This window comes from Schistocerca americana, chromosome 1, assembly GCF_021461395.2.
Source record: "Schistocerca americana isolate TAMUIC-IGC-003095 chromosome 1, iqSchAmer2.1, whole genome shotgun sequence".
In the NCBI taxonomy this organism is placed as follows: Eukaryota; Metazoa; Arthropoda; class Insecta; order Orthoptera; family Acrididae; genus Schistocerca; species Schistocerca americana.
This window is the reverse complement of record NC_060119.1, coordinates 862,264,235-862,284,119: the sequence shown is the minus strand read 5'-3', so window position 1 is coordinate 862,284,119 and position 19,885 is coordinate 862,264,235. Positions and strand designations below refer to the sequence as shown.

Below are 19,885 nucleotides of genomic sequence, written 5' to 3'. Positions count from 1 at the left end.
ATGGCTCAAAATTACTGGTCGCAAATTAAAGTAACTCAACTTTTGAAGAGTATTTCTCCAAAGAAGGAATAATTGCTCAGCAGTAATATTTTCTGTGCTATTACATTACACAATATAGTTACTTTTTATAAAGTACCAATGGTGAGAAGCTTACACTTAAAAAGATATACTTTTTTAAATAACAGAGTTTTTGAATTTTTTCATTCCCTGGTCTGCAATTTCTTTGTTTAGGGCACCAGATAAAAATCTGAAAATTACACACTTAATAAACCTTTATGTTATCAAACTTTAGTATAAATTTCCACTTTGAGATTCAATGAGAAGTTATGAAAAGAAATTACCGGTGCGAGTCGAAAATTTGTTTCTTAATATCTGCAATATCTGGGCTAATGAATACAGTGTATCAGTTACATAATTTAAATATATCTATGATAATTTTCTTAAAAAATAAACCAACTACTTACATTGTCTTGTTCTTATCTTATTTGTTTTTACCACATTGTTTATTGAACAACAGAGGAATACCTTCACTCAGTTTCATCATTAGGTTAAAAGTTCGCCCAGTTACAGCTGAATATTCCATGGGAGAAAACTTCTTCAGTACATTGTAACAAGCATCCAGACTTGATACTTTTCCACATTTTTAAACAAGGTCCTCGGTCCTGGTGGGTGGTAAATTGTAACACGCACATCTTTGTTTTGACAATCAATATTATCAACTTGGCAACCCACCACTGTTCACCACAAACACAAACCACTATGTCCTCTTTTTTTGAATTGTCAGTGGTACACGTTTTCCACATTGTGGAAGTTCACTGTCATGGGATGTTGATGTGAACTCACACTTGGAAGAGTTGTGCGACTGAGGTATAAAACAATGCAAAGATCGGGTGCCTTTAATCTTCTAACGAGTGTTCAACATCTTCTCCAAGGAACTGGCATAAAGTTCTTGTATTTCCTTATATTTTCCCTGTTCTTTACAGAATTCAAACATTTATTTAGGTGTCAAGATCCAGTTCTCTCAGGTCCGCTGCAGACTAGCTTTCAAGCTTTCGTGACAGCTTGCTTCATTGTACATGTGACACTATCTCACACATTCTTCCCATGACATGATGCAAAAAAAAAAAAGTGCCATTCTGCATCAAGTCCACGATCTTCTTTGTGAAAGGAAGTGTGTGTGTATTTGCAGCACCACCAGGGAAGTAATAAGTTTTTTTATGGAAGGAGGATGGTGCTGTTTTGCGTAGTTTGTCAATTTCAGTTGAAAAGCAAGCACTGCTGTAGCATTGTGTTCAAGGTAGTCACTTATGACACAGTAACTGAGACACTTAATCTTGATCTTTATAACAGAACAAATGGATTAGCTGTGGTCCATTTGTTTACCCATTGCTGCCCTTAAACTTCATCTCTGAAGTCTTAAGAACTAAGCATTCATCAACTGAAAAGGCTTGCTTTTCTCTTTCAGAAATTTGCCCTGAGTTTTGGTAATAAAATGATACATTTTCTGGTTTTCAAGGTTAGCTACCAACACTTCATGAAACTCTTCTTGTGGTTTTGTAATTGTCACAATTTCCATTATGTCTTGTGTCACCCATTGTTTGTATTTTATATTGTCAAGCAGCAAATCGTCTTCTTCCAATTCTTCCAACATGTCAAGTAAACCTTGTTTGGACAATCCTGACATTTTTCCATGATCATACAATTGTAACTATCAATATTGCAAACCACAACTTCCAAAAGGTCTTTATAATCAACTACAAGATTAGCCTCATCTATCATCAACTTTACATTATGGTGATAGAAACAAATGCAAACATCACACGTGTCAGACGCCCCCGCAACAATACACCATTACAGTCTCAACTTGCAAAATTTTAACCTCCCAATTTTATTGTCAGGATTTTCTTTTTTGAATTCAGTGAATAGTTCATTTAAATTACGCAATATTAACCTCTTATGTCTGAATCTTAGTACAATTTTCTTTCACAGAAAATCTTTTTTGCGAGGAATCAGACGCTGGTTATTGTCATCTTCATAAAACCTAATAACCTTTTTGGACATCTTTACATTTATGAAATTAGACGCATATTTCTTTTGTAATGGAGGGAAAATTCCCAGCTCTTTTACTAATTGCACTGTTAATTTAATCAAACATTCTGACATATTAAATTCATCACTAACTTTTGCTCGACTCCAACAATTTGGTAACAAATCTTAACTTTATCCTCTTTCCTTGAAATACAACCTTTAATTTTTAGCTTTTCCATCAAACCATCATATTTTGTCAGAGAATTTTTAGATCTTCCATTTGGTGTAGTGCAACTTTGCTTTTGATAGCAGTTGCCACTTTCTCAATTTTTGCATTCAATGCAAAAAGTATTTTCTGTGCTGAGTCTTCTAATTTTAGTAGCAGGCCATATACTAGGATTTCAGAAGCTAAGTCCACTTTTTTATAGTCTCTGATGAGTCGAAAAACTCTTCATCTAAATATCACCAACCCTTTCTTTGTTAAAGACAAAGATTTTACAATAACGTGTTGGACACAATGACTTTCCTAGTATTACACTGATAAAAGGGATTTTATTTTTAGAACACTGATCAAACATTATTTCTCTCAGACCTTTTGTAATAGGCTTTTTACGTTTCTGAAAAGGGTCCAAAGCAAGACTGGTCAAATATGTGCTGAAATTAAAGTATTTAATTTCATGGTATCTGCAAGCTGAGATGACCTCTGAGACAACTCTTAAATAAACCAACACATTTCTCTTCAGAGTACTCTTCAATTAAAGTGAAGTCTTTAGGAAACACTCCATTCACTCTTTTATGGCAAGCTTCATTAATACAAACACCAGGACATTGAGACTCCATTATTAAACAGCACACTTCAAGAGCACATTGTTAACTGAGTGTGAGTGAACAGATGTTGGTGGAAGGGGCAGACAACACACAGAGGATTGTTTCAACACCTACTCATACTTTAATTTCATGTGTTTTTCATGCATTTAAATTATGTAATTGATATACTCTATTCCACTAGTCTAGATGTTGCAGATATTAAGAAATGTGTTTTTTTTGTGTGTGTTTTTTTGGTAACTTGCCACTGAATCTCAAAGATGAAATTTATTCTGAAGTCTGAAAATTACACACTTAATATACTGTTATGATATCAGATTTTTTATTTTGGTTCCCTAACAAAGATATTGCTGGGCAAAGAATGAAAAAATTCAAAAATCCATATTTGAAAATACTTTTTTTTGGTGTTTTGGAAAAATACTGTTCAAAAATTGCATTTTTTTAAAATTCTGTGACCATTAACTGTACCATTAAAAATATATCAAGGAATACATTCAGCTAGGCAACCATGGTTTTAATTTATAGTCCAGTGTGTTGAACTAAAGACTTCTTATTTGAAAGGCCTGGGGCAATCCATTACTGAATAATTTAAAAAACTGCAGATGCTTGAAATGCAAAAACCCACTTGCAGCCCGAAACAAAAATGGCAGCTGTTTCTAAATGATAAACAATTAACCCCCCCCCCCCCCCGTACCTCTCTGTCCACCTCCTCCGAAAAACCCCCCTCCCTCTCTGTCTACCTCCTCCAAATCACACTCTCTATCCACCTCCTCCGATGGCTCAACATTTTTTAAGTTGTACCTCCTGAATTATGTGTTGTGCAACGATATAATTTTGTGGGTATGTTCAGCATTGTGCCTGATGCGGCAGTTTTACTGTACCATCAGCAAAAATGCGGTAAGAGAAACGCTTTTTTCCTTTAATCATTGTGTGGGAGCCTTCAGCGAGGAAAAGTTATGTAAAGTTTTGAAATTATGTGTAAAATTTTTTGCAAGTCACCAAGTGCTCTCATTCTCAAATATTAGATGAAAAATTTGGTTATTCCTGCATCTTGGGCTACACTTGTTTTCCACCTCCACCCTAACACCTTTGACTGGAAGGGTGGTTCTTTCCAGACAGGAAGTGATACATGTACCAAGTCTAGGTGAAATCAGTCCAGTGGTATAGGAGGAGATGTGGAGCACAAAAAAAAATAAAAAGACACACACACACACACACACACACACACACACACACACACACACACACACACACACACGCGCGCGCGCGCGCACGCACGCGCATATGTACTTTTATATTATGTATGTATTATCTGACAGTCCAAAAATTTATGACAAAATTACCCAAAAACTGGAAAGCATCATTGGCAAACAAAGCATATGAGGAAACACTTCTCAAAAATGTGAAATAAAAAAAGAAGTTTAAAAGTCCACGCATGTACTGCCAGTTCATTGTGTCCAACAGGCACAATATTTCATGATCAGACCTCTTCCTATTATCAGGCGCACTATTTTATCACCCCAGGATGTCTTGTATCCACGTTGCCTGTGGGCTACTCTGTATGCAGTCTATGCCTGAGAGCCCGTGACAGCGGCTAAGAAGCAAGAGCATCTGCTTCTGCAGTTGGCGACGCCCAGCAGGACACCCCGGCTAGGGTATCATGGATTTGGGTACTCCATCTGCTCTCTCCACCAGCTCAGCGAGTTTGCTGAGTGTATTTGTAATTAGATCAAGTGCTGGTTCTTGCTGGGACTACAGTTGCAGTCCCAGTTGATGAGATTGTTCCTGGTACATACTTTGATGGCCTCTAATGACATTGTCCCAGTATTCCCACGCTGGTGCTGAAGTCCAGGATCATCCGTCTTCCACTGCCTCAGACAAACAATGTAATGCAAGTGCTGATTTGTCGGAATACATCAACTGATGTGGGTCATTAGTGTTCTCAATTGCAATTTTCGATGGTGCACATTATTTGCACAACGTGTGTTGCCTCACTGGCAGAGAATCTGGTATACCACACCTTCCATAAACAAGTGTCATCTTTTACTCTCCTCAATTACACTCGTGTTATATTGGGTGGGCAGAAGATAGATCTTACCAGGGCTCTTTCAGTACATGTGCGAGTTTACCTAATAGCACACCAGAGTGCGATATAAAAGCAGCGACTGCCTCTTCCTCCATAACTTCGTCCATCTCCACAGGTTGCACTGTAGTGGTTGGCATAGAGCATACTAATCTGCCACGCACACACTGTGTACTAATATTTTGGCAGCACATTCCTCTGCACAAGTTGATGGCAGCTGTCTGCACGCTAATAGATATCAGTGTGCGTTTGTTTTGAAATACACTGCAACTTTAAATGCCATCTGCTCTTCACTTGACACTATGTTCAGAACAGTGCTCTTCCTCTGCTTCAGTCTCTATAATGAATCTGATGTTGGTGAGTATAGAGTAAATAAATCTGATGTTGGGGAGTATAGGGTATAGGTGCATGAGGAAGTCACCGAGTTTACCTCTTCCATGTGGCCAGATGAATATGCCATCTGCAGAATGGAAAAAGCACCTAAGTTTATATTTGGATGAATTCTGGGCTTCTTCCTGCAAGTATGCCATATATACATTCATAACCATGGGCAACAGTGGGCTGCCCATTGTGACTATCTCCATTTGTTCACAGTATTCTCAATTAGCGTTTTCTGCCGCACAGTAATTTTATTACCATCAACCCCTCTAGTGTCAACCACTTTTTTTTCCTATTTTTGATGCTACTTACAGACAAAGTGAGCTGCATTTTCACTGAAAATAATATCTTATAACTCTCAACTAAGGGATTGCTTCCTGTTATTTTCTTTCTGTTAACATCTGCAGTCACTGATGAAACATACTTTAAGCATCAGTCAACTCAACCCAGTTCTCTACTATATTAAAAGCAGACACAAACTAATATTCACACACATTCCAGTAGATACTGAGCACCATACTGGATTATTTTGTTATTTATTTGCATTTAAATATTTCTTAATTTTTTTAAAAAGGGATTTTAGGATTGGAAAATGTTAAGTGCATACATTATAAAGGTTCATTCTCATAAATTTAATAGAAAATATTCCATTAATTCCCTGATATAAAATTTTATCAGGCTATGCACAATATTATCAGTTATTGATGAACTAATAAAATAGTCCTGATAAATATAATAAGCATGGTTTACAACTCCGCAAAATTTCTAAGTAATATCATAGTTCTAGAAATTTACAGCAAATTTTAAAATTCCCTTTTATCCATAGAAACAGGAATACTTAGTTTTCTTTCTATTTGGTGATAGTCAATGCGACTCTCATTCACTGTCTCAGTATATCTGAACTGGAATCTTGCACAATTTCTAGGAGTAATATGTGTATAGCACACAGAGGCTCTGGAGGGCACTAACTGAATCTGAACATAATACACAATTGAGAAGCCTGAGTTGTCGGATGTACTGGGTGGCCCGATAGAGGACAGAAAGCACTGCAGTCAAAAATCGTGCACTGTTATTGAAGAAAGTATCTAAAATGTTTATTGCTAATGGCAAAGGTGCATCCAACACCATGGCCGGTTTCAGAGCCATCAGTGTAGACTAAGGTGCTATCTGCAAGTTGCGCGCAAAGTTTGAGAATCTTTCAGCGAATTAAGTCAAATTTACATTAGCGTTCCTTGGAAAAGTCCAACCTCTGCACAAAGGCAAGGTGATGAAGGGGTCTCATCCTTCAGGAACATGGTAGATAATGTGAGGTTAAGCTTCTGAAGCAGTAACCAAACAGGAGGCAGCAAAGATGTTGCACTTACTATGTACTGGCAGTCAGGAAGTTATCAAGAAAGTGCGCATAGGATGGGTGGTTGAGCATAGAGAACAGATGGTACACATGTCTGCTAAGGAGAAGATTAAGTCGGTATGACAGTAGTAGTTTGGCAGCATGTGGATAGAGACTTATAACTGGGATAGTGTAGAAACTTCCCATGGGCAGTCAAATGTGTCGATGGTGAACTGCATTGAGATGGCATAAAATAGGCAGTCATGCCAATGAGTAAACGAGACAACCATAGTCCATTTTTGATCGGACAAGGGATCGGTACAAGCGAAGGACGATTTTCTGATCTGCATCTCAAGAAGTACAGTTTGAAACATGCAGATATTCAGAGATCAGGTACAGCGTGCTACCAGATAACAGATGTGGCAGGACCAACGGAGTTTTCTATTGAACATCTGCTCCAAGACTTGTGCTGTTTCAACGAAGAGAAGAGCAACAGAACTGAGATGTAGGGACAGTGGAAGAAACTTCTTCCACCACCGTAAGTCACAACAGTGCCAGAGGCACCTAGTTATCCTAAATAAAAGTGTTCAACAAAACCGAACTCACACGTACCTTGAAAACTTGTCTTTTAAAATATCCCAGATATAATGGGGAAGCCAGAATCTGAAGTCCCACATGTGCATTGTTCAAAGAATGCCCACCCTCCGACAGATATTGCAAGTCGTCTTCAAATCAAAAAACACAGCTACAATCTGGCACTTGCAGCAGAAACTTTTTCATAATATGGGTTGACAGGGGAACAACATGATCAACTGTAGAGCGCTGCTCATGAAATCCACATTGTGCATTTTGTTAGCAAATTCTAAGACTCAAGCTACCATACCAGCCGACCATCGATCATGCGTTCCATCACCCTGTCAGATTTCAGCTGCATACTACCACAGGGTTCTGAGGCTGGAGGAGCCTGTTCCATTATTTCTTCAGAGGTATCAGTAACCTCCTTGGGTCGGGTCAGCTGACTCCACGCTGCAGAATCTGTTGGTGAATAGCACCTGTGAAATGTAGATCAGCCACACAGAGGTGTTGTGTGATGTCACTGTTGCAGAGGACCTCCGAGTGGAAGAAGGGGAAGAATTTTTGTGTTTTCGACTTCTTAGTACCTTCACATTTGTCAGATGTGGACCCAGACGCCTTTTAGGTGCACTAAAGGAGTATTCTTTTATGAATTTCCATTCTTCTGGTCGTGTCACAAGTGACTTCAACAGTGTGGGTGAAGGTTTTATGGTGTGTTGACCAACTGTAGTGGGCAGAGGTAGTGACATCACCTTAGCACGACACGATTTCACAACTGTAGCACTGAAGTGGAAGTCACAAGTTTGCACAGCCATATCTTTCATGGATCGTGATGTAATAACAACGGTACTGTAACTGCCAGACAGTGGTATACAAGGCTTTTGGCTGCTAACATTTAATGAGCAACATTGATGGGTACCTTTTCCTTCACCTGGATCTTCTGAGCAGCTCACTAATCAAGGTTCACAGGATGAAGCAGCATATTCGTCACTGCAGCTGATGCAGCAGGTAGAGGGAGGTTTGCAATCTCCCTCATGAACATCCCTTTCACAAGTTACTCATTTGGCCAAGTTTTTACAGGACATGCAAGTGTGGTTATACACAGTCATTGGTAGCAACAAATTGGGTTCGGTATGTAGGGTCTGATGATGACTTCATAGCCCAAGGTCCACTTGCTCGAACGCTAGGAAACGGATGCGGGTAGGCACTAATTCTGCATACACCTTCTTCAAAGCCCGATGGACTGTGTTTACAGCCTGATCAGAGAGATAACGTCATATGCCTCCCTCTATCATACCATCACGTAGCTGAGTGTATATGACACCACCTGAAGAATCCAGTGTTCAATGAGCCTCTATACAAACAGCATATCCATGGAAGAATGTAGCTTTAAGCCATTTTTGGGCTTGAAAAGCACTGTGTCTCTAGAATCAAAGTTGCACTGAGTAAGCAAGTGCAAGACTTTAATGCACCTGCAACTGTATCCACAGCTTTCTAAACAATGAACTGGTTCACTGTAGGAAGTTCTGACCTCCCCCTACGCACAACATCGTAAGGTATCCAGGTGCAACTGGGAGATTCGCTGTGTCTCTGGCCCCATTCCATTTCCATTTATTAGATGGAGGTTGTGTTGATGAGTTTATGTACTCATCGTGGGCGAATCCCCCATGACTGACAGCATCTCTAATGGTGCACTCCTTCCTTCCGGGGGGCCCCACAGAGGGGAGCACACCGGCCTTAGGTAACTGTTCACACCTCAGATCACACTTTCCATACTCCAAACAGAGGGAAGATAAGAGCTCAGGCAATCACCCTTCCCTGGTCTTGGCTTAATGACAACAATGGCTTTTGTCGCAGAACGAAATCAGTAACCAGTGAAACTGTTCTGCCAGAACAGCTGTTCTGCGTGGTTGATCCTGTACTGGATTACCATTTCAATTTGTGACTACTTTCAATAACATGAAAAAATATTTTTGTTGTGGTATTTTGCTAAGCTGAAAATCTTAGAAATATGATTATTTTGTATTTTAGTGCAGTTTGAAAGGGCTCAGCTGAGAAAAGTTAGAAACACTACTTTTTGTTGTTGGCAACAGAGTTAGAAATCATCAACACAATATGTTCCATGCTGCATTGCGAAGTAAAAGGGTAGACCTTATTACTCAGCTAGAAGCCAACAGTAGTGGCTAGTAGCTAATTGTGTTGGCATAAACACGAGGGTACACAGTGGTTGAATCTAGACCCGCAGGTCAGTTCTAGATGCTTCTATGGTAACTTACACATGACAAATCTCATTTTTCTAATTTGCCCACTTTCAAGTAATCCTGCAATATTTAATACAGCATTTTGCATATAAAAATAAAGGAATCTAAGTTTAATGGTTTACATCTATTCTGGTAGGTATTTATGTTTCATGGGTCATAATAAAGTATCCTGCAGTGTCTGTTGAGAGACTGTAATCATTCCGCTTTGGCTGTACCAAAACTTTTATTTTTCTTACATCACAATTTCAATTTCAACATTTGGTCATCATCAGGTGGTCTGGAAGCAATCAGTCCCACAAAACACGAAAATTACAAATTTGACCATAAAGAAAAATAAGAATTTATAATTACTTACGTGGGGCAGTTGTATTCACTTAACAACAAATTTATCATGTACGGCAACACGGTACCAAACATTATAAAAACAACATATGGTGGTATAAATCCCTCCATTCTTCTGAACACCATGCCAGAGCACATATTACCTAAGGTTAAAAAGTGACAAAACACTTGACATAATGATAAAACCAATGTTCACAATAGACACATAAAACAAGTCCCATGTAACCAGTATGGTGGAAGAAACACAAATGTTGGAAAAGTGACAAAGATCTCGTATGCTCCAAGGATAAACCTGAGAGTGCAAAGATGCTAGTCAGAGTCGATATTATACATTTACGAACATGTACACAGAAAGGAACAGAAATGATGAAAAAATGTGTTAAATCAAGTTGACAACTAACACTGACATTTTGTATAAAAGGAAGTAAACATAAGTACATATGCTTCTAGCATGAAGTAAGTCAAACAGAAAAATTTAAGTTGCCTGTCAGGTGAAAGAAATGACATCCTAAACTATGATGCAAAGTAGCAAACTTTAAGTGTCAAAATAAACATACGCAAAGTATGGCATGTGAAACATGCTACAAGAATCAAAACATGCACTAAATGTGAACATTTTCGTAAAAAGAAAGTAATGACAAGTTCTATTAGTACAACCCACCTGATAACAGAGAGTGAGTCATAAGATAAAAATATTAAAGTGACTTCCTAGTGTCAAGGGCACTTACAGACATAGGCATAAAAAAGGAAAAAAAAAACCTCCAAGTAAAAAATTAAACCAGCGACCCATACACACACAAGCATACATCTGAACAGACTAAAACGTGATGAGATACAAGTTATGTACAAACATTAAGTACTATACAAAGGAAGCAATACTGGTTTGAAGTAAGTGTAGAATGCCAAAATCCACTCAGGCGAAACAAACACTGTTTCCATTTTTTTAGATGATGTGATCAAAAAGAATTTTATCCAATCAGTAGCACCACTCTTGAATGGTAAATGTTCATAAAGCTAATGCAGAGTAACCCAGAAGTGCTTTTCAATTGAGCAAGATTTTTTTCTAGCTATTTGATTTGATTTAGTAAGGAAGGAGGGAATTGTGGCATAAAAGATGTCCTTAATATTATGCTTCCACCTACAATCATAACTAACAATATACTGTAACATAAGAAAACACTGCAACTAGTTGATACTAACAAAGTTATAACAATAAATCCTGTTAAATTTCTGGTAGTGGGACTCAATATGGTAACACAAATCCACTAGTTTTTAATGATGCAAAGGCCTGAGACACGTTGCTACAATATTGTGACACTTTATTGACTGACTGAATATGAGCCACCAGTCCACCCTATGCATTGATTCTTGGTTTTTGGAGTAAATATCAAATCAACGAAGCAATTAAAGAAATGGACTGTGAAGAGAGGAAATGTGTGTGCCCTGTAGTGGTAACATTCATGGAGTGTTCTTTCCACAACTGAAGCTTTCACACCACATCAGAGGCTCAGAGGTGCTCCAGCTGAATATGGTGAGGATTTCAACAGTTTGCCTGCACAGTCTCATGACAGCACTGCTTCCTTGAACCCAACACATAGGGTCAGACACCTATTTCACTTTAGATAAGCTACGATATTGATAATTTATTTTCATTTTGCCATTTTATGAGGCCACTGTTACTATTCAGTGTTACTGTGTATTTATTAACCGCCTAGATACAATTATCAAATTAGTTTTGTCTCATTAAGCAATGCAGATTTTTAGCTCTGGAACAGGAGTTCTAGATGAGTTCTAAGGCTCTTTATGCATTGGCTGTAAGTTCGAACATAGTAAATTCTTTGCTATTAAAAATCATTTCAGGCATCAATATTTTATTGTCAGCATAAATTAAATAAACTTTGGCAAATGTCCCAATACGGAGACTGATTCCACTATAATTCATTCACTTCTTCAGAAAGGCCGGTGCATAATCTAGTGTATCCCATCTTGAAGCATGTCAATGTTAAGAGAAGCATAAAAGTTCGAGTAAGGCATATTCAACCCACCACAGAAATATGAGGAAAAACAGTTTTGAACACATTTGTACTACATAATGTACTCTCACATCTATGAAATTGTTATATCATTGAATTACATATACAGGGTGTAAAAGATGATTGTTTACAACATACACAGTGGTATAGGGGAAGTCTAGCTGAACAATTTGATATTTTCAATATCCTTTCATTCCCTTATGCCACCAGCTTAGTTGGCTGTTTCATTACTATTATCAATTAAAACTTTCCTGTGAGGGTAATGAAATAAAAAAGACTTCTGTAAACATTATGTAAAAACTAATTGCAGTTATAATTTGATCTAGACCTAATCCTTATACGCACATTAGTTTTGTAGTAAAATGGCCAGACATACAAAACTTCTTATTAAATTCATGCCATTATAATGCATAGTATTTTGGGGCAAAATTTACATGAAAGTCTGTTTCACATTTTGTAAGTGCAAGAACATGTTTTTAATATTTGTGGGCAATTTTAGCTCATATCTTGTGTGGCACACTAGCACTGCAGCTTAGGTTGCTTTTGTTGGTCAATTTGTGGCAATTTCCCACCTTGATAGAAGTGCCCTTTATCAAACTGTTCATCTTTATTCCACACGCACCACAGTGGTACATTGTGAACAGTTATCACTTAAACCATGTATACATGTGAACATGTATAAAAATATTATATACATAAAGTATGTTCTTGTTCTTAATGGGAGTTTTTGTAAATTCTTCAGAAGCTTTTTAACTTACAAGCTTTCATTCTCACACTTCAATCATCTCTTGCAACAGCACTGTCAACAACTGGAGGGAGCACACTAGTCGGAAAAACAGATTTACTCACCCATTAGAGGGCTCTGCTATATACCTGTCTCTCCCCCCCCCCCCCCCCCCCCCCCACCCTTCTTGGTCAAATGACCATACTCAGACTGCTCAACAGCTCCCATGGCAGTACTGGAAATACCACAGGAAGCACACTTCTCTGAACTATTCCTAGCCCGCCAGTCAAAAGGACTCACTGACTAGATTAATCTGTTCAGTCTCATTTAAATGTGGACACTGCCATAAAGTCTGAACTATTTAATTATTCTCATTGCATGTTCCTACTGATTGGTATGCCATTTTACACAGCTCTCAATACGAATTACCACAACAAAATTCACCATGTGGATATCAATCGGAAAAAAAATAATTTGTTTTGGTGCATGAATTATGTCTACACAATATTAAACTATTTTTCTCCACTTTGGCAGAAAAGCAATGTAATAAAGAATACTTTCTGATCATAAATTACATACCTCAGGAGAACTTTGGACATAAGTTCTGTGTGTTTCATAAACTTGCAACATCTGCATTATGTGTTCAGCTTGATCCCTTAGGCGACGTTCCATATTCTGTAAAAAGGAAGGGTTTGTTGAAGTATGAACTCTTTTAGGCACAAAGACTAAAACGCAATGTCTACTTTCCATTATTAAAAATCTTGTCTTGCTGGACTGTACACATTTTCTAGTTTGCAATATATCTATCACCCACACCTATCAGTAACACAATTTTGTCACTTTTTCCTGATATGACCTTCTAGCACAGCAAAGTACCGAATTTCACTGTTTTTATTTGATCAAAATGGCTACAGGAAAATACTGCTGCACCACAATCTAGTTTGGAGCGTAGAACTGCCTGGCACCAATGAAGCAAAACTGTCATAGGAAAAGAGGTGCCGTGATTATGGTGACCACACAGTACGATTTAAGAAGATATATTCAGAGTGCAAGTGTACTTATTCAGTACGCCAACACTGCGAAATACATCTGCTACCACTTCTGAAAAGCAAAATTAAGACACCTTTCAGCTATGGCAAAGCAGCATGAAGAACTGATTGAAGGAGAAAAGCAGGCCATAGTGACAAATGGGGACGCTAACTTAAAAAGGTTTCTGGGCTAAAATGCTGAAGAAAAGAGAACAACATTAGCCAGCTGGATTCGCATAGTTAGCACTTGAGTCAGATATGCTCATTCATTGTGCTCAGATGTTCTCAGACAGTATCCAGGTGTGTGCATGATGCCGAGTTACGACACTGTGCCAACCTCAAACTTCAAGACTAAGACTGCGTGCAGCCCATCACCTACTCTGGACCTCTGCTCCAGAACTGCAGTCACCTGCGTGAGCAGAACATTCTACACAGACTACGTGGCATCTTCACACTGCCGAGTTGTCTACTGGGTGATTACCACCTCAAGGCATTCAACTACCAGACGGGATGCGTGTCTGAATCTGGACTGGTAGCTGCCTGGCTACCCTGTCACTGTAGTACAGTCCTTGTGGACAAGTGGCCTTTGAAGTATATTGTGCTGGGGGACTACAGTTTGAGTACTGATCTTCACTACCACTACCACTTTTAACCCATGTCCAGATGACAGAAGTGGTGGCACATCTTCACATTCACAAAGCTGTTTCCCTTCATCACTATTGGTGTTATCATGCAGCCTCACCAACATTGAGTACAAATTTGGAGTCTTCCAGATAAAGCAACTTGGCTCAGGGAGAAATTAGACTTTGAACTCCACTTGATTACAGGAACTGGTATGGTTCACTGATACTTTCAATGGTTTCACCCAAATTATTTAAATAAGAATGATCATTCAGCAAAATTTTTTAAATAACTTCTACATATGACAATAGTTTTAAAATATCAGCTGAATTAATGGACTGAAAGTAATAAACATCAATCATATAACAGCATGAAAAATTCAGTATTCAGTTTCCCAAAGGAAAATGGGGAGTGGGAGGGGGGAGAAAGTGGGAGGGGGGTGAAAGTGGGAGGGGGGGAGAAAGTGGGAGGGGGGAGAAAGTGGGAGGGGGGGAGAAAGTGGGAGGGGGGGAGAAAGTGGGAGGGGGGAGAAAGTGGGAGGGGGGGAGAAAGTGGGAGGGGGGAGAAAGTGGGAGGGGGGAGAAAGTGGGAGGGGGGAGAAAGTGGGAGGGGGGAGAAAGTGGGAGGGGGGAGAAAGTGGGAGGGGGGAGAAAGTGGGAGGGGGGAGAAAGTGGGAGGGGGGAGAAAGTGGGAGGGGGGAGAAAGTGGGAGGGGGGAGAAAGTGGGAGGGGGGAGAAAGTGGGAGGGGGGGAGAAAGTGGGAGGGGGGAGAAAGTGGGAGGGGGGAGAAAGTGGGAGGGGGGAGAAAGTGGGAGGGGGGAGAAAGTGGGAGGGGGGAGAAAGTGGGAGGGGGGAGAAAGTGGGAGGGGGGAGAAAGTGGGAGGGGGGAGAAAGTGGGAGGGGGGAGAAAGTGGGAGGGGGGAGAAAGTGGGAGGGGGGGAGAAAGTGGGAGGGGGGAGAAAGTGGGAGGGGGGAGAAAGTGGGAGGGGGGAGAAAGTGGGAGGGGGGAGAAAGTGGGAGGGGGGAGAAAGTGGGAGGGGGGGAGAAAGTGGGATGGGGGAGAAAGTGGGATGGGGGAGAAAGTGGGATGGGGGAGAAAGTGGGATGGGGGAGAAAGTGGGATGGGGGAGAAAGTGGGATGGGGGAGAAAGTGGGATGGGGGAGAAAGTGGGATGGGGGAGAAAGTGGGATGGGGGAGAAAGTGGGATGGGGGAGAAAGTGGGATGGGGGAGAAAGTGGGATGGGGGAGAAAGTGGGATGGGGGAGAAAGTGGGATGGGGGAGAAAGTGGGATGGGGAGAAAGACAAGAATTGTGCTGGTGCTGCAGACAACTATGAAAACCTGTTAGAAGCTAAGAAATTAAGTAATTTACTCACATCTCTAACAGCTTCAATGGTTTCTGTTAGATCACCTAGATCCATATTATACAACATATAGTAACGAGCCAGATGCAGAATGCAACTCAGGTCACTAGGGCTAACCAAGTGAAGCAGCTCCAAGTTACTCCGCATTCGCATGCGGCGGCAACTGCTGTGAGTACGTTGACGGCCAGCCACTTCTAAGTTGTTTGCCATTCGTTCGACAACCTAAAACAGATTTATGATAGGATTATAAAAGTTTCTAGTATTATAAGGTAGCAATATTTTTTCACACTAGAGAAATTTGAAAAAAGTATCATATTGGGATGAATTTTACATGTAAAATCTTTAATTATTTATCCACTGCTCTAACATTTTTTCTATATAGAACAAATCAAGTGCCATGTAATGAGCCTAACTGAAAATTACAGATGTGCAGTTGCAAATAACAATGAATGTAACCAACGCTGTTGTATTTTCTTTGCCACTGCATCTGTCACTGGACTTATCAGATACAAAATAATAGATTAGGACAGTGAATGAAACATTGTAAATTTGTGAGGAGCTGTTACTCTTCATCCTACTGAAGGACTGAACAGGGCAAGATATATTTTGCCCCTTTTTGCATTCCTATACACTGCACAATTCACAAGGAAAATGCTTGTTTAAAAAAAAAAGTGTACAATTAATTAGTCAGCATATTAGTGAAAATTTCTAATGCTACCTGAGTGAAAGCATTTAATCATCTACAGTACAAGATTTTTTCTAGATCTCATTTGTGAATATGGAGATTTACCATATCTTTGGGAAGTTCACTAGCTGAGCCATGCCAAACTGTTGGAGCAGTTCATCGAACTTTGCCAAGAAACGAGTTTTTTCATGGAAATGAAGTGCAAGTGTTCTCAAACTCCAAGATGATGGATTTGTGACTAACATTACAGGAGATCTTCATAACCACGATCTGTACTCCAAGCAAAAATTGTTTGCCTGTACGAGAACAATTTTGGCTTTGAGTACACATTCAGGTCATGAAGATCTCTTGTAATGTTAGCTGCACAGTTAAATATTTACACACACACACACACACACACACACACACACACACACACACACACACACACACACAATTTAAACAAAGTATTACCAACTGACATTTTCTTTGACTTCTTGAAAGTAATTCATTGTGCAGTTCACAGTAAACTCCTTGTTAAGCCCAAAAATATTATATTATCAGAAATGTCCTATCTAACTAAAAGCATGCAGAATATTGTGTTACGAAATCCCGGGACTGTACGCAATAAAACAGCATCTTCAGAATCAGAAATAATCACTACATATGTACCATAGGTGCAGATTTTGGGTTCCACTCTTATTTCACTATCCATCTGAAAGTTCAGGTATCATGTAAAAATGTGAATGAATCAGCCAAGATATTTTTGAAATTTTTGATATCTGCATTTCCCTTTTATATATTAATTACATATATATGTACATACGTAATACATTACAAAAATACACAGCCTGTCCGCCTATGTCTGAATGTTGAAGTACTGTGAAAAATTTGAAGTAAAACAGTCAAGTACTTTAAGATTTTCTGTAACAATGTTTCCCCTTTATATATATTATACGTGTATTTATATATAGGGTGTATCAAAAAGAATCATCAGATTTTAAAAAAAAATTGTAACTATTCTGTTATTTGAGACATGTGCATGAACATACTGTTGGAAAGAGCAAACTCTTGAGTTTTACACGGTTCCCACTAGGTAGCAGCAGTGTGCGCCCACTTCAATTCTAGTAAAAATAGTGTCAGGTCAACAGCAAGTGTTCTACATTTTGCTCAGTGCAGGTCAGTAATAACTGTTCAGCATGACTTTTGTATTAGGTATGGTGCAGATCCTCCAACAGCACAGAGCATTAGACGACGGCATGAATAATTCCGAGGAACAGGTTGCTCATGTAACGGCAAATCACCGGGGCCGTCCCCTAGTGTCTGACACAGACATCTAACACATCTGCCATAGTTTCACAAGGAGTCTGCAGAAATCCATTCACTGTGCAGCTCAACATAGCCTCTATGTCCCTCTGGAGTGTTTTGCATTAACATTTACACATGAAACCATACAAAATTCAGCTACTGCTAGCTCTTCACGAAGGTGACAAACAACAATGTGTTGTTCTGTAATTTCGTTCTTGGCAAGATGGAGGACAACAGTTTCCTACTACACTTGAGGCAGCATTCCATTTAAATGGAAAGGTGAACCATCATAATGTGAGAATATGTAGTACGCAACATCCACATGAAGCTGTACAGCATGAGAGGGACTCTCCAAAATTTAATGTGTTTTGTGCAATTTCATGGGAAAAGGTGTATGGTCCATTTTTCTTTGCCAAGAACATTGTTACAGAAAGTATATATCTCGATATGCTTGAGAACTTTCTTTTCCCACAGTTGGAGACTGATCCACATCACTTCATTTACCAACAGGATGTGGCACCACCACACTGGCATCTGAAACTGTTGGAATTTTCAGAGTAAAGGATTATTGAACACTGGATTGGTTGCACTGGACCAAATGATTCAGTTTTACATTACTGGCCTACAAGGTCACTGGACCCTACTGTATGTGATTATTTCTCGTGGGGGTTTATAAAAGACAGTTTATGTGCCTCTGCTACCAACAATGTGTGACCTGAGACATTGCACAACAGCAGTTGTGGAAGCTGTAACTCGAGACATGCTTGCTGCAGTGAGGGGACAATTTGAATACCGCATTTGTATATGCTGCGCATCTCAAGTGGGCGTATTCAACAGCTATGGAAAGGTATTAAAAAAGATTTTTGAGTTTCCCACATTCATCAAGAAACAAAATTCACCATTTTTTTAATTATTTTTTTTTGTTATGGAAACATGCGACAACAGAACTGTCAGACCGAATGCAAAAAACTTATTTCAACCAGTTATCAAGTGATGACCTTACACAACTGGTGTAATAGATAGACTTATTCATGAGGAACCATTGTGGGCACAGAAGGTAGGTGTAGCGCTAACCAACTTTTTTTTTTTGTGGTGTTTAAGGGCGCTCAGTCACTGTTGTTAGAGCACATGGAATCTAGTAAAACTCAAGGGGAGGGGGGGACACCAGAAAGACCTGACAAAGATGCAGATAAAATAAGTAAAAGGGTTAGATGTCTTTGGACAAGCCAGTCAAAGTTATAAAACGCAGAACACGAGCAGCTGCTCGAGCGTCATCAGCTAAAATATCCGGTAAAGTAGATGGCAGGGACAGGACAACACGAGATTGACTAAAGCGGGGACACGACAATAAAACACGGCGCACTGTTAATGCCTGACCACAAGGGCACTGCGGGGCTGGGTCACCGGAGAGCAGGTAGCGGTGGCTAAACCGGCAATGCCCAATCCGCAACCTGGTCAGAAGGACCTCCTCTCGCCGAGATGGTCGGGAGGAGGTTGTCCAAGCAGTTGGGAGCGGTTTTACTGCCCTGAGCTTGTTTCCTTGGAGGGATGACCAAGCATCCCACCACAATGACACAAGCCTCTTACAAACATCCCCACGAACGTCAGACGACGGGACACAATGGGAGGCTGGCCGAGGCAGGACGACTGCAGCCTTGGCTGCAGCATCCGCAGCCTCATTCCCGGGCACTCCTACATGTCCGGGAACCCACAGAAAGCTGACAGGAGAACCATTATCAGCGAAAGAATGGAAGGACTGCTGTATCCGTTGAACCAAGGGATGGACCGGATAGGGAGCTCCAAGGCTCTGAAGAGCACTGAGTGAGTCAGAGCAGAGTACATACGATGAATGGCGGGTGGCGGCGGGCATACTGAACGGCCTGATGGAGAGCAAAAAGCTCGGCCGTAAAGCTGGAACATTGGTCGAGGAGGCGGTATTTAAAGGTGGCGGCCCCGACGACAAAGGCACAGCCGACACCATCGTCAGTTTTGGCTCAAATGGCTCTGAGCACTATGGGACTCAACTGCTGTGGTCATTAGTCCCCTAGAACTTAGAACTAGTTAAACCTAACTAACCTAAGGACATCACAAACATCCATGCCCGAGGCAGGATTCGAACCTGCGACCGTAGCGGTCTTGCGGTTCCAGACTGCAGCGCCTTTAACCGCACGGCCACTTCGGCCGGCTCGTCAGTTTTGGAGCCATCGGTGTAAATAAAGGTGTGACCGGCAAGTCCAGCACGAAGTTCGACAAACCGTGAGCAATACACTGCAGCCGGAGTACCCTCCTTCAGGAGTGAAGTGAGGTCGAGATAAATATGAACA

The 19,885-nt window shown here is 40.2% G+C and overlaps 1 protein-coding gene across 2 annotated transcripts in view; it reads right to left on the bottom strand.

The window, feature by feature from the left end:
* Positions 1 to 19,885, bottom strand: part of LOC124613787 (F-box only protein 21-like) — a 107,602-nt gene that overhangs the window by 33,296 nt on the left and 54,421 nt on the right. For both annotated transcript variants that reach the window (XM_047142512.1, XM_047142520.1), the window contains exons 7-8: positions 15,602 to 15,811; positions 13,157 to 13,252 (exon numbers count right to left, since the gene is read on the bottom strand). In XM_047142512.1, coding sequence (XP_046998468.1) covers positions 13,157 to 13,252; positions 15,602 to 15,811 — 306 coding nt within the window. The remainder of the gene's footprint in view (positions 1 to 13,156; positions 13,253 to 15,601; positions 15,812 to 19,885) is intronic.